This window comes from Erythrolamprus reginae, chromosome 1, assembly GCF_031021105.1.
Source record: "Erythrolamprus reginae isolate rEryReg1 chromosome 1, rEryReg1.hap1, whole genome shotgun sequence".
NCBI lineage: Eukaryota > Metazoa > Chordata > Lepidosauria > Squamata > Dipsadidae > Erythrolamprus > Erythrolamprus reginae.
The window spans coordinates 298,864,789-298,878,817 of NC_091950.1; the positions used below are offsets into that span (position 1 = coordinate 298,864,789).

Below are 14,029 nucleotides of genomic sequence, written 5' to 3' on the forward strand. Positions count from 1 at the left end.
ATGTATAGGATAGTAGTAGTTTGTATAAACATAAAGTAATGATTAAAGAGAACAGTAGGACAAGGGACGGTAGGCACAGTGGTGCGCTTAATAAAGCTGAAACGTCAAGTAGGTTGATGTGCTGTCTCTGTAAACAGTGAAGCGGCATATAAATCTAAACGCTATGCCTATTCAATGGCCCCGGTTTTGAATTCTGCTCAACGGAGTATTCGCGTCAGCGGGCGTGAGGTATACACCCCAAGGGACAGAGGGATGGAACTTCACGCAAACGGCGACGTGGATTTTCATCCGCAAAAGCCGAAAACCTTTAAGCCAAAAAAAAAAAAAAAAGTGAAAGGAGCAGCCTTCGCAAAGCTTGTGTCCTGCGAGTTACTAATCCCTGTGGTAGATTTAACCTCGACGTGTAAACTTTACTTAGATTGCCTGCAGTCGACTTCTCCCCGTTTCTAAGAGGTCTGTAAGGGGCGTACATAAGCGCACCGCTGTGCCTGCCGTCCCTGTCCTAATGTCCTATCGTCCTCTTCTATCGTTACTTATGTTTATACAAACTACTACTATCCTATACATTATTTATTTATTTTTATTAGTCAAACATGTATAGGATAGTAGTTTGTATAAATATAACAAGTAAAAAGTAATGATAAAAGAGCATAAAAGGATAAAAGAGGATAAAAGTAGGACAGGGACGGTAGGCACAATGGTGCACTTATGCGTAACATAAATTTGACATATGTTTGACAAATAAAATATAAATTAAATAAATAAATACTTTAATAAATAAATAAATAAATAAAAATAAATAAATAAATATCTTAGACGCCACTCGACAATAGCGCAAGCGGAGGATAGGACAAAAAAGACTACTACAACCCCTGCAACATTTCCTCTGCTCCGGGCATGAAGCGGCAGAGTTCCCAAACCAAAAATGGCCGCGGCGCCGGCAAATTCAATCACGTGGCTTTGCGCTTCCCTTAGCTGTCATTCTTCGCGACTTTGCTCGGTGTCGGCGGAACGGTTGCCTCCTCTTCGATGGGGAGAGACGGGGGTGCGGGTCTCCCCTGTTTCTTCGGCTCCCGAATGACCCTTCCCTCATAGGGTCCTTCGCCGGTCGAGTACAACGGAGAAGGAAATGGGTTCGCGCGGCCCGCATTTATCTCGAGCCGTAGCTTAGCCAAGGCCCGAGCCTATCCTTCAAAGAAAGGAGGAAGGGGTGTCATAGGACAGGGGAGAGTTTTCGCAGGTGCCTTGAGTGTAAGCCCCCTTCGCTGCGTTAACCATGCCTGCGGCGGCTCCGATCATCAGCTCTGTGCAAAAACTGGTGCTGTACGAAACTAGAGCTGTAAGTAACCCCCACAACGCCTGTTGCTTCCCTACTATTTTTTGCCATTGATTGGTCTTGGATCCTAGTTATTCCCATTGAACATGGGAGGAAGTCCCCTAGGTACAGATTTTAGTCTGACTGGTGGATTTCTACACTGACCAGGCTAGAAGTTTTGTTTTCTGCTTTACAAAGGAGTGCAGCCCATAGCTGGAATAATAGGAGCTGTTATGCCCTAATCTCTCATTTTCCAACGAACACCTATTAATTATATTTTCTTTACTATGGAGAGCTACCTGGTACCATTTTTGTAACTATAGAGGAGCAACCAGGATAGAATGCTGGGATGAGTTGCATTGTCTTGAAGTTGTATTGGACTTTGAGGCCTGGTAAAGTGATCTGGTAGCTAACTGGAATCTATACATTTAGAGCTAGCAGATATGTCAATACTAGTGGTAGGATTTTGGTGGTTGTCATACCTAGGTGCAGCTTTCTTAGAAACATCACTGCAATGTGTTTAATTAATTTATTAATTTAATTTATTAAATTTATAAGCCACCCAACTCCTTTCAAACTCTGTTTTGATATGTTAAGCCAACATACTTGGTTAATGAACACGAGAGCTAACAGCTTCCCTCTTCTTTAGAGTTTATTTACTATATTTTAACCAAGGTAAATCTATCACCACAAAATTAGAGCTATTTCAAATTTAGATAGTACATATTAAGTCTTACTTTTTTGTTGAAATGCAATCTTAGTGAAGGCAGGGAATAAGATGCTGATGCATGCCATTCACTGAACATTTTTTAAGTGAATCATGCAAAAAAGAGCCCCAGAAATATGTTCCCTGACTAAATTAAATCCTTGGATCTGAAGTAGATAAACTTTTCTTTAAGTCTATTTTTTCCCTTCAGTGTAGAAAAAGTCTGCACCAGCTGTTTTTCTCCACAACGGCTGGCCAGAATGCAACACATTCCAGGTGGAGATACTGATCAGTACTATAATTTGAAACTTCTGTTGTAACTGTTGTGACTGTTTCTGTATCCATTGAGAACATACTTGCAGACTATAAAGTCTCCTATCTATTTCATCATCCTAGGGAGCATTTTTCTTGAATGCAGAATAGTTCTGGTATCCGAGCATTCATGACACAATGCCCAATACTGGCTATGTTAATGTTAACTAGGAAAAAGTGTGATGTTGGGCTGCTTGAATAAGATGTCTATCCTGTACAGTATATTGAATAATGGAAGCATGCAGTTTCTGAAACCTGCTTGGATTTTATTGTTGGATAATGGTTGATGTACTGGATATATTAATCCCCCTTTTCAATAACAGTATTATATATATTGATGTCTTACTGCAGATAATATGTTGCATAATAGTTGAGTAATACTGTATCTATAAACTCCAAATCCATTATTTAGCAAAGTTAATGTATGGTAGTTAAAAATGTTTGTAGAATTTATACCGAATATCTGAAATCTAGTTTGCCCAATGAAACAAGATCCCCCTGTACTTTGCAAGAGTCAAGCTCAGCAAGCCTTTAAAATATAGCTTTGCTTTACTTTACCACCCTGACTCTTAATGAAGCACAGTAGACTAATATCAGCAGATGACATGGCTCCCCAAATCAACACAGACTGGTGACTTCACACTAGACTTCAAGCATCTTGCTGTGCGTGCCTCTCCATTCTTCCTCCATACTCTGAGTCCTTGGTTTCCAAATGAGATATAAAAGTTTCCACAATTTATGGAGCATTGCCAAGAGAAAGATGAGAGACACGAGACTGAACAATGCAGAAGAGCTGAAAGTTGCTATTGAAGCATCGTACTCTTCTATAGTGCCTTAGCAGTGCCACAGGCTGATAGCTTCCATGCCACACCGCATTGAGGCAGTAATTGCTGCAGAGGAGGCCTAAACCAAGTTCTGAGTACATATCCATGCTTATATTTTTCAGAGACCCAATATTGTGCTATGTACAATCCTTGTTTTATTGATTACATGTAATTTTCTGAGATGGTGGATATGGGGTTTTCATGAGCTGTATCTCATAATTATCACAATTATGACAAATCACAGCTTGAACTATCTTGCCTTGTATGTAATGAGTCTCTTTCATATATTACATTTCACCTTTTAAGTTGCATTACTGAAATAAATGAACTTTGGCATGATATTCTAATTTTTTTAGTTTCACCTATATATACATTATTATTATTATTATTATTATTATTATTATTATTATTATTAATTAGATTTGTATGCCGCCCCTTTCCGCAGACTCGGGGCGGCTCATGTTTATAATTTGTTGACTTTTCCTATATTTTTTTAAGTTCCCTGTTGCTTAGCCTGATAATATTGGAACCCACTTTAAAATGTTTTCTGTTTTCCATTTTAAACAAAGGTTAAGATGATCTTGGCTCATACATCTGTTCAATTAGTACAAAAAGCTTTCATGTACAAATTATTATAAGCAATGGTTAGTTGTTTGGCTTTGGTTTATTTTGTAAATTATTGCTAAATTAGTGCAGATTGAATGATGTAATAAATATATTTGGAAGTGGCTCATACCGGAAACAGCGGAAAAAGGGAGCCACACATCTTTGTTTGAAATTATTGCATCATCTGTTTACTTGATACAGATGATCATATTGTTAAAGTTAAAAATTACACTTAACCCAAGAGTCCTCAAATTGTGGGTCATGACTGCAATAAGCAGTACAAAATGTATGTGTGGAGGAAGGACTAGGTAAAATTGCATACTCAAAACTCATTTGTGGTTTGCCTGGTAAGCCTGCAGAAGGGTTCTGCACAATAAATGAGGATGAAAGATAAAAATGAGTTAACACACTGCTAATGTGCACTTTCCAAGAAAAGAGTCAATTGTTTATTTTAGGAATGGCAATATTGCAATGTTGATAACCTCTAATTTAACCTGAAGGTTTGTCCCAAAGGTGCTTTTTCAAAAGGCAGCTGGATTTTCTTTGTTTTTTCTTGAAGATGGTTCGCTTCTCATCCAAGAAGCTTCTTCAGTTCTGACTGAATGGTGGAGAATGGTTTATATTCCTTGCAAAAAAAGCACCTTTGGAACAACCGTGACTTGGATGACTAAGAATCTTCATATACAGCATGAGGATTTGGTTAGCCTTTCAGTGGCTTTTAGAGTTTCTCCAATGCACTTGCAAGGAGAGTCCAAGATGGGTAATTCTACAGTCTGATTGGTCGGGACTGAGTTTAATTTAAATATTAGGCTGGCACTGCCCCCTTAGCCCTCCAGTCTAAAAACTCAGTCGCAGTAAAGGGACTTTGAGTTTGTTCTTCCTTTCTGTTTTAGTTAAAAATGATGTTTATTAATAAATTTTGCTACTAATATTTTTTTCTCTTTTGTTTTTGTCTTTCAGGTGCAGCAGGGGGAAAGGATTTCCTCGGGCAGCCAGGGTTTAAACCTCCAGACGGTATGCCCTGTCAGCTGCTGCTCCTCTGTGATTCTCCCCACATTGTGAAAAGGGCCTGTGGGAGACAGAGAGAGCCCCCGGGCTGTCTGCCTCCGTGGTAGCGCCCGGTAGCCGAGGGGGTGACTGACGCCTTGGGGGGGTCCGCCCCTCCCGTGGCGAATATGTCACAAGGCCGCCTGTCATTTTGGACAGGGGCCTCCACGAGGGGATTTACAATGGACGCGCCCTCCCCCACCGTTCCGCGCCACCTCAGTGAGCGCCGTGAGCCCCGACTGCCAGCTGACAGCCTCCGAGAAGATCGGCATCGGTGAGGCCTCAGAGGAGACGCGCTGGGATTCAAAGTGTAGGCCCGCTTACAGGGCTATGGAGGCGCAGTCGGAGGGCGGGAGAGCTTGGCTTCCCGCCCATTCCCATAGTAACGGCCCGGCGGCCATTTTGGGACACTGGAACTAACCGGGCTGCTTGTAACGCGCCTGAATGTATCCAGGGTTGCCGGGGCAATGGCCCGGCAGCCATTTTTTAACAGAAACCGGCCGAGGGAGCTGCCTCGCGCCCAAATGTATCCCTGGTTGCCATGGTAGCAGGCCGATTCTGCCGCCTCCCAGGGCGGTGAAGGGGGATTCCTCATTGGCCCAGCTTGGAGCAGACAACTACTGCTTAGAGACACGCAGGCGCAATCAGCCTCTGTCATTGTGTCTCTTGTCGGTGGTTTGTGAGCTGAGGCGTCTCGTTTTCCTGCTCTGCATATTGACAATTGTGAGTTAATTTTTGGGCCATGGCAGATCCAGCTATCCAGGCCGGGGAGGAGGCCAATGCCAACAGGCCCAGTACTCCCAAAGAGAGGGCTCCAAAGTCCAAGCCTTCCCAGGGAGCTTCTCTCAGAGAAGCTGAGAAGCGCATTAAAGTGCTTGAGAAACAGTTAGAGGCCTCTCAAAGGTCTTCTTCTCTAACTGCTCAACCCCTCATGGCCATCCCTCCGCCGGTCTCCCCCTTATTCACTCCAGGGGTTGTAGGCTCGGCCTCAGAGAGGGATTGGTCACCAGAGAGGCCCTTCCAATCCTCAACCTCTTCTAGGCCTGCGACCCTGCCATTTGGAAGGCAAACAGCTTGGCCTACCAGCTTCCCTGCTCCACAGCCAATCCTTCCACAATGTGGTCAGGCACAAGCAGCCACATTCACCCCTACGGCTGCTGGATTACGCACAGCGCAGGATGCCTGGCAGAGTATGCCCCAGGCCCTGCAGGACCTAATTGTCAGCGCCTACACGCAGGGACAGGCTAGTGTCGCCCAGCAGCAGCAATTACCAGCAGGCCCTGCTCCATCTAGATTCAGGGACCCCTGGATAGCTCCGGCCACTCAATCCATGCTGGAGTCCAAAGATGAGGATGACTTCTCCAGAGGTGACTTCAGCGAGGCGGAGGATGAGTTATCCGGCGATGAACAGCCACCTGAACAACCCGTGCTGCCCGGTCTGTTCAAGTCCTCCCTCTTCAGGGTGTTGCTGAACAAGGCCAAGATGACCATTGACCAGGCGGGAGAAGGAGGTCAAGGGGTTCCTTCGGCCCTAGGTCAACCCACAGGGGGTCTCTTTGTGTTTCCAAAGCAGGAGACCGTTAATGTACCATCATCCCATTTGTTTCTGGAGACCATACAACGCCCATGGGAGAGCCCTGCCACAGCCCAGGGCCCGTCTAACCTGGACAAGCGCTTCTACACCTTTGACCAGGCCATGGAAGATCTCTTGGAGCTAACTATAGTGGACAAGCCGGTGACCAGCTTGGTCTCGAATGCCCTTGTCCCTTCGGAATCTCAGGAGGGATTAAGGGCTGAGGACAAGAGGGCGGACAATGTCGTTCGCAGGGCTCATCAAATGGCGGCTTGGGCAGTAAGGGCTGCTTCTGCGGCCTCTTTCTTTAATCGGGCTACGATCCTCTGGATACAAGAGATCCAGTCCAGAGTCGATCCACAAGATGCGAGGCTTCGCCAGGACCTGAACAAACTGTTGGCGGCCACAGAATTTTCCGCGGACGCCACAGTCAATGCCGCTAAGTTCGCATCTAGAGCGATGGCGTCGTTGGTCGCCTCCCGCAGGCTCATTTGGTTGCGGAATTGGCAGGCCGACGTGAAATCTAAATGGGCCCTTGCTTCTTCACCGTTCAAGGGCAAGAAGCTCTTCGGAGAGGTCTTGGATGATGTATTGGTGGAGGACAGGGACAAGAAAAAGGTTATGCCCAGCTCCAGCAAAAAGCAAGGAAGGCGCTTTACCCCCTACCAACGGAGGCAGCCCTTTCGGAATGACTCCGCCTCGACCAACAACCAAGGGTCGAGGCCCTACTTTCCAGGATCCTTCGGACAAGGTTCCTTTCGTTCGGACAGGACCCCGCAATTTGATCGCAACAGGTCCTTCCAGGGCCGCCGCCCCTTTAGAGGTTCCAGCAGGGGGTTCAGAAAGGCCAAATGACTTTCCTGTGGATACCCCCTTGGGCGGCAAGCTAATTCATTTCTCAGATGCCTGGACAAACACCTCATCGGACCCATGGGCGGCTGCCACGGTCTCAGAAGGTCTGAGAATCGAGTTTCTTCGCCCTCCACCTTGCCGCTATCTGCCTTGTCGTGCTCCCTTGGACATTCCCAAGAAGAGGCTTCTGTACCAAGAGGTGTCTCACCTGTTGGAGATAGGAGCCATCGAGGAGGTCCCTCTACCCCAGCAGGGTATGGGGTTCTACTCAGCAATCTTCCTGGTCCCGAAGTCATCAGGAGGGGTACGTCTCATACTGAACCTCCGAAGATTGAACCTTTATGTCAAGTACAGAAGGTTCAAAATGCATTCTCTAAGGTCCATTCTGGCCGCCATCAGGCAAGGGGACTACATGACATCCATAGACCTAAAGGAGGCCTACCTCCATGTCCCCATTTTTCCGCCTCACCGACAATATCTGCGCTTCAGCCTGGATGGGGCCCATTTTCAATACAGGGCCATGCCTTTCGGGCTTTCATCGGCCCCAAGATCATTCACGAAGCTGCTGGATGTCCTCACGGCCGGTCTCAGGCATCAATCGGTGCGCCTGATGGCCTACTTTCCCAGGAGAGACAGTCCACCATCAGGGAGCTAGTTCGTGTCTTGGCATCGCAACGGTACCCCAAGCTCTCCTTCCTGTCCAAGCTACTTGGTACGCTGGTTTCATGTATCGATATCATTCCATGGGCCAGGTATCACCTACGTCCTCTGCAGTGGTTCCTCTTGCCATTCCAGAGGAAGAAGACCAGTCACTCTCACCTACAGGTGCGTCTCGACTCGAGGGTTCGAAGGTCCTTACAGTGGTGGGTTTCCCCAGCTCTAACAAGGGGTTCCCTGTTTCTGGAACGATACCTTCTTACGGTGACAACAGACGCCAGCTTGACTGGGTGGGGAGCTCATCTTTCCTCAAATTTGGCCCAGGGCCTTTGGGAACCATCGGACCTGAGGGATGTCAACATCAATTTTCTGGAGTTGAAGGCGGTTTCCTTGGCTCTCCTCAGTTTCACAGACCTGGTAAAAGGTCAGCATGTCCTTGTTCGGACCGACAACGTCTCTATCCGGTCTCACATCAACAGACAGGGGGGGACACGGTCTCGACGACTGATGAGGGAATCGGAGTCCCTGCTCAGGTGGGCAGAAACCAATCTGGCTTCCCTGTCAGCGGAGCACATCTCGGGGGTGGAGAATGTGTGCGCGGACTGGCTGAGCCGGGAGACCTTAGACTCAGGGGAGTGGCAGCTGGATCCCGCAGTTTTTCTGGACATTGTTCGAAAGTTTGGGAGGCCAGTCTTGGACCTGTTTGCTACTCGAAGCAACTCTCAGCTCCCACGTTTCTTCTCCCGCTTCCAGATCCCGGGAGCGGAAGGGGTAGACGCTCTTCGACTTCAGTGGCCACCAGGACTTCTGTACGCATTTCCACCGATCTCCATCATTCCCAGGGTAATGCGGAAGATTCTGGAGCAACGGGCGGAGGTGCTGTTGCTGGCCCCTTACTGGCCTCACCGCATTTGGTTTGCGGATTTGATGCAGCTGTCAGTGTCACCCCACTGGAGGATCCCGGATCGCCGGATCTCCCTCTCCCAGGGCTCGATATCACATCCAGAGCCTCAGTGGTGGCAGCTGACCGTGTGGAAATTGAACGGCAACATCTAAGACGCCAAAATTTGCCAGATACAGTTATCGACACAATTCAGGCTGCTCGAAGACCTTCGACAAGAAGAATTTACCAGGCGACCTGGGCTTCTTTTTCCAAGTTCTGTGAGGAGCGGGAGGTGGATCCACAAAAGGCCTACCCCCTCATGGTCTTAAGCTTTCTTCAGGCAGGCCTGGAAAAAGGACTCGCACCAAACACGTTGCGCCGTCATGTGGCCGCTTTATCCACGATAATAGGAGGAGACAGTTACCGCCCCCTCACCAGACATCCTTGGATCAGGGACTTCCTGACAGGGGCCGCCAACATCAGGCCACCACCGATACATCGGTTCCCTTCCTGGGATTTGTCTTTGGTGCTACACGCTTTAACTGGTCCTCCATTCGAACCTTTTCGCCATGTACTACTAAGAATGTTAACTCTCAAGACTGCCTTTTTGGTGGCGATCACATCTGCCAGGAGGGTCTCCGAGATTGCAGCTTTCTCCACCAGAGAGGACCTCTGCAGGTTTCACCCCGATAGGGTGGTCTTGAGACTGGACCCAGCTTTTCTTCCAAAAATCAACTCTACCTTTCACAGGGCACAGGAGATAGTGCTACCGGACTTCTGTGCCCATGGGACTCACCCTTCGGAGCTGCGGTGGCATAAGCTCGATGTGAGACGAGCTTTGAAAATTTATATCCGCAGGACTCAGGAATTCAGGGTATCGGAGGCTTTATTCGTGTCCTTTGCTACTAGGACTTTGGGCACCAAAGTCTCTTCTAGGACAATAAGCCGCTGGTTGTGTGAATGCATCAGGGAGGCTTACTGGACTAGGGGATCCCCTGTACCACAGGGACTTACTGGACATTCCACACGCAGTACGGCCACTACAGCGGCCTGGAGGACCCAGGCTTCACTAGAGGACATTTGTAGGGTGGCCACTTGGGCGGCTCCGTCCACATTTGTCAGACACTATCGAATTGACTCCTGCTTTTGGGAGGAGGGTATTGCAGCGGGTGTGTTCCTTTTCAGAGCCCCCGGTCCAACCTTCTCCCTCCCTGGGTTAGTATCTTGGGTATATCCCATCTTGCACTCTCCTTGCAAGTGCATTGGAGAAGGACCGTTGAACTTACCTGAACGGTCTTCTCGATGCACTGCAAGGAGAGTCCAAACCCACCCGAATTCGGGACCGGGGTCACTGTTGGAAGGTTGTGTGTGGTTTTGTTCTCTTTACTAGTTAACTTGAATGTTTCAATAAATGTTTGTTAGCTTTACTGCTCCTTCGTTTCTTTTAGACTGGAGGGCTAAGGGGGCAGTGCCAGCCTAATATTTAAATTAAACTCAGTCCCGACCAATCAGACTGTAGAATTACCCATCTTGGACTCTCCTTGCAGTGCATCGAGAAGACCGTTCAGGTAAGTTCAACGGTCCTTCTCTGTGGATGTATTAATCATATGGTTTATGGCTTAGTCTAACCCTTGAAATAGTTATCATAACACAGGATATCCCTGCATAAAAATTATATGGCTTATGGTGTGTTGTATGATTAATAATAAATACAGTATATTATGTTGTAGATATAATAAAATAATGCTGAGAAATAATTCCCTGAGAAAATTGCAAAAAAAAGTATGAAAACTTCAGTTTACTTATAATGTATACAATTCATGCTTTATAACAGCAAAATGGCAAGCCAACCGGTGTCACAACACATAAAATAAAACTCAACAGCTAGTAGCGCTAATATTGTGCAACAATATATCAATGGAAATACTATATCGCAAGAAGTAAAATTGGTCCAAGGCAGAAGTTGGTTCCTACTGGTTCTAAATAGTTCTTTAGAGCCATTAGTAAAACGGCAATGACATCATGGAGCTGGGTCTGTTGGTGCCAGTCAGTGAGCGCCACCATCTTTTTTTGATGGCTGCAAGAAGTGCTCTACCCCAGCGCAACCCTGAGCAAACCGGTAGCAAAATGATCCATAACCCACCTCTGGTCCAAGGGCAAAGAAGCAGAAGATTTTGCTTTTAAATTTGGGGAGGGTGGTTTGTAAGAATAATGTAATGTAATGACTTAAGTTAACCATTACATCATTTCCTTGACTTACAATTTTTAGTTTAGTGGCCATTTAAAGTTACAATGGCCCTGAACAGAGATTTATGACAGGTTTTCGTACTTACAATTATTGCAGTATCTCTATGGACACATGATCAAAATTCAAGTGGATGTCAACTGGCATGCACTTATGACAGTTGTACTGTCCTGGGGTCATGTGATCATCATTTGTAATCTTCCCAGCCAACTTCCAATAAGCAGAGTCAATGAAGGAAGCCAGTTTTGTTTAACAATTGAATTATTTACTTAACTGCAATTATTCACTTAACAACTGAAGCAAAAAGATCACAAAATGGAATGTAATTCACTTAACTCATGACTATTTATTTATTTATTTATTTATTTATTTATTTATTTATTTATTTATTTATTTATTTATTTATTTATTTATTTATTTATTTATTTATTTATTTATTTATTTGACTTCTACTTTGCCCTTCTCGAAGTGACTCAGAATGGCATTAGTGCTCCTTGTATAAATACAATTTGCTTTCTGCAATATTTTATTAAATCATGCACCTAGTACAATTAGTACAATGTCATTTTTACCTCAAAAATTTTAGAAGTACTGTACAGTGGTACCTCTACTTAAGAACTTAATTCGTTCCGTGACCAGGTTCTTAAGTAGAAAAGTTTGTAAGTAGAAGCAATTTTTCCCATAGGAATCAATGTAAAAGCAAATAATGCATGCAAAACCATTAGGAAAGAAATAGAAGCTCGGAATTTGGGTGGGAGGAGGAGGAAGAAGAGGAGGAGTAGAGTCGCTGCCCAGAGCAAAGGGAGCATTGCTTTTCTCTGGGCGCTGGCAGAGATTTATTCCCTCTCCAAGCACCCAGAGAAAGGAAAATGCTTTGTTCGCTCTGGACTGCCAAAGCCTCCTTAAGTGCCAAAAGGCTCCTCTGGCAGCCCAGAAAAGCCCGAGATGGCTGGGATTAAAGGGGGAATGGCAGGAAACTGGTTGGGCCTTGTGCCGCTCTCAAATTTCCTGGTAAATTTTTCCGGCCTCGGGCTCTTAAGTAGAAAATGGTTCTTAAGAAGAGGCAAAAAAAATTTCAACACCCAGTTCTTATCTAGAAAAGTTCTTAAGTAGAGGCGTTCTTAAGTAGAGGTATCACTGTATTAGAAAGCATCACGAATGGTATTAATTGATTGTTCAACGGGACAAAAATAAGGAAAGGTTGTTTTTGTTTTGTTTTTTAAATATAATTTTTTATTGAATTTTAAAGGATTTTACAAAAAACAAAACAGAAAACATGTGTACCATCACCATACAGAAAAAAAACCCTTCACCAGGGAAGAATCTTCGGAGAGGGGAGGCATACAAATCTAAATAATAAATAATAAATAAATAAGAATCAATTTTGTGTCCTTCATTTGCTTTGTCTCTGGGTTACATTGTTCATTCTTTATAGAGTGATTGAATTTTATTTCTTACATTTGCATCACTTACTGATGTTGTTAATATATAATTTTTAACCATCTCCCACCGCCTCATTGTTGCTGCTAATTTCCCTTCATTATAATTATGTAGTCTAATTTCCATAATTTCATAGTGAATGTGATCCGCCATATATTTGCACCAATTTTTTATCGTCCATTTATTGTCGTCTTTCCACCCAAGCACTATAGTTGCCTGGGCACTTTCTATCGCTGCAATTTTGAAAAATCAGAAATTACTTAAAATAGAATGAAGGTGTTAGGACAGGTTTTTTTAAATGTATATTTAAAAACTATTAAGATGATAAATTATATTTGAAGAGTATTGTTAATAGAAGAACTGGTTGAATTAGTACTGTAAATTGGGTGAACTTTGTTCTTGCAAATGAAAGTTCATATCAATATAATTGCATGACTTGCAGTAAATATATAAGGTCCATAACTATTGCTTTACTATTTTATTTGCTTTTTCTTTAACATCCCCAGCGATATTTTCTTGTTGGAAGTAACCAGGCAGAAACCAAATATCGTGTTTTGAAAATTGATCGCACAGAACCCAAGGATTTAGTTGTTATTGATGACAGAGTGAGTACTTCAACATTTGAGATGTTACTATTAAAAGAAAATATAAGAATTCACTATGACACTACATTGGATTTAAGCTGCATTTAAATTCTCAGTATTTTTTCTTTTTATTACTTATTTTCATAATACTATTTTGTTTTACATAGTTTCCTAATAAATGACTTAAGCAACAGTAAATCCATTGCTTGGAGAGAAGGCTTGGTTCTAGAACAATTTCTGAATAAAAAGAATTATAACATTGCCTTCCACAACAGGGTTTATTGAGAGAGCTCCTTCAAGTAAAGAAGGACATCTTTGGATAAAGCTCAATTAGAAACCATGTCTTAGATTCATTTTTTGGACTCTGAAAGGAAAATTGGAATTTCTGAGATTTATTCCGGGAAAGCCATGAATGTCATATTCTGTGTAATAATAACAAGCCAGTATTTATGCTGGAAGGGATTCTTATTTTTCTTAGATTGTAATTCTGAGAATTTCTATTTTGAGTTAATTTCACCTGAGTCGTATAATAAACTCCCCATTTTTCTTAACAATTTACTCCCCCAAAGAATATGACAAAGTTGTTGTGGGGGCATTTGGAACTTTGGGAGAAAATATAAAACATTTTGAATTTTAGGCAGCATTTACTTTAAAGATAAAATTCAAAATTTCTTCTCCAGAGGAAATCTGGATATAGATGCTAAAAAGGAATGCTTCTTCCTTTTGTTAATGCCCCCCACCCCCTTACAATATTCCATGTATTTGTGCTTGGGACTAAATAATATGTATGGTGAACATTATAAGACAAGCAACATAGAAATAAGAGAAAGTAATAATAAGATTCAAGTAAAATAATCCTTAAACTGTTAATGATAATCAACCTTGCATATATTTGTGTATGCATTTGAAATTTTGAGTGACAAAATGTCTGACATGTGATGAAATACTTTGCTCATTCATAAAGTAGTCACTATGAGCAAAATAA

General features: G+C 43.8%; 1 protein-coding gene across 1 annotated transcript in view; it reads left to right on the forward strand.

The window, feature by feature from the left end:
- The first annotated feature begins 977 nt into the window (after positions 1 to 977).
- FIG4 (FIG4 phosphoinositide 5-phosphatase) overlaps positions 978 to 14,029 on the forward strand; it is a 100,330-nt gene continuing 87,278 nt past the window's right edge. Inside the window, exons 1-2 of the mRNA XM_070733336.1 lie at positions 978 to 1,339; positions 12,967 to 13,065. Of these exons, the coding sequence (XP_070589437.1) occupies positions 1,277 to 1,339; positions 12,967 to 13,065 (162 nt within the window). The 5' untranslated portion in view covers positions 978 to 1,276. The remainder of the gene's footprint in view (positions 1,340 to 12,966; positions 13,066 to 14,029) is intronic.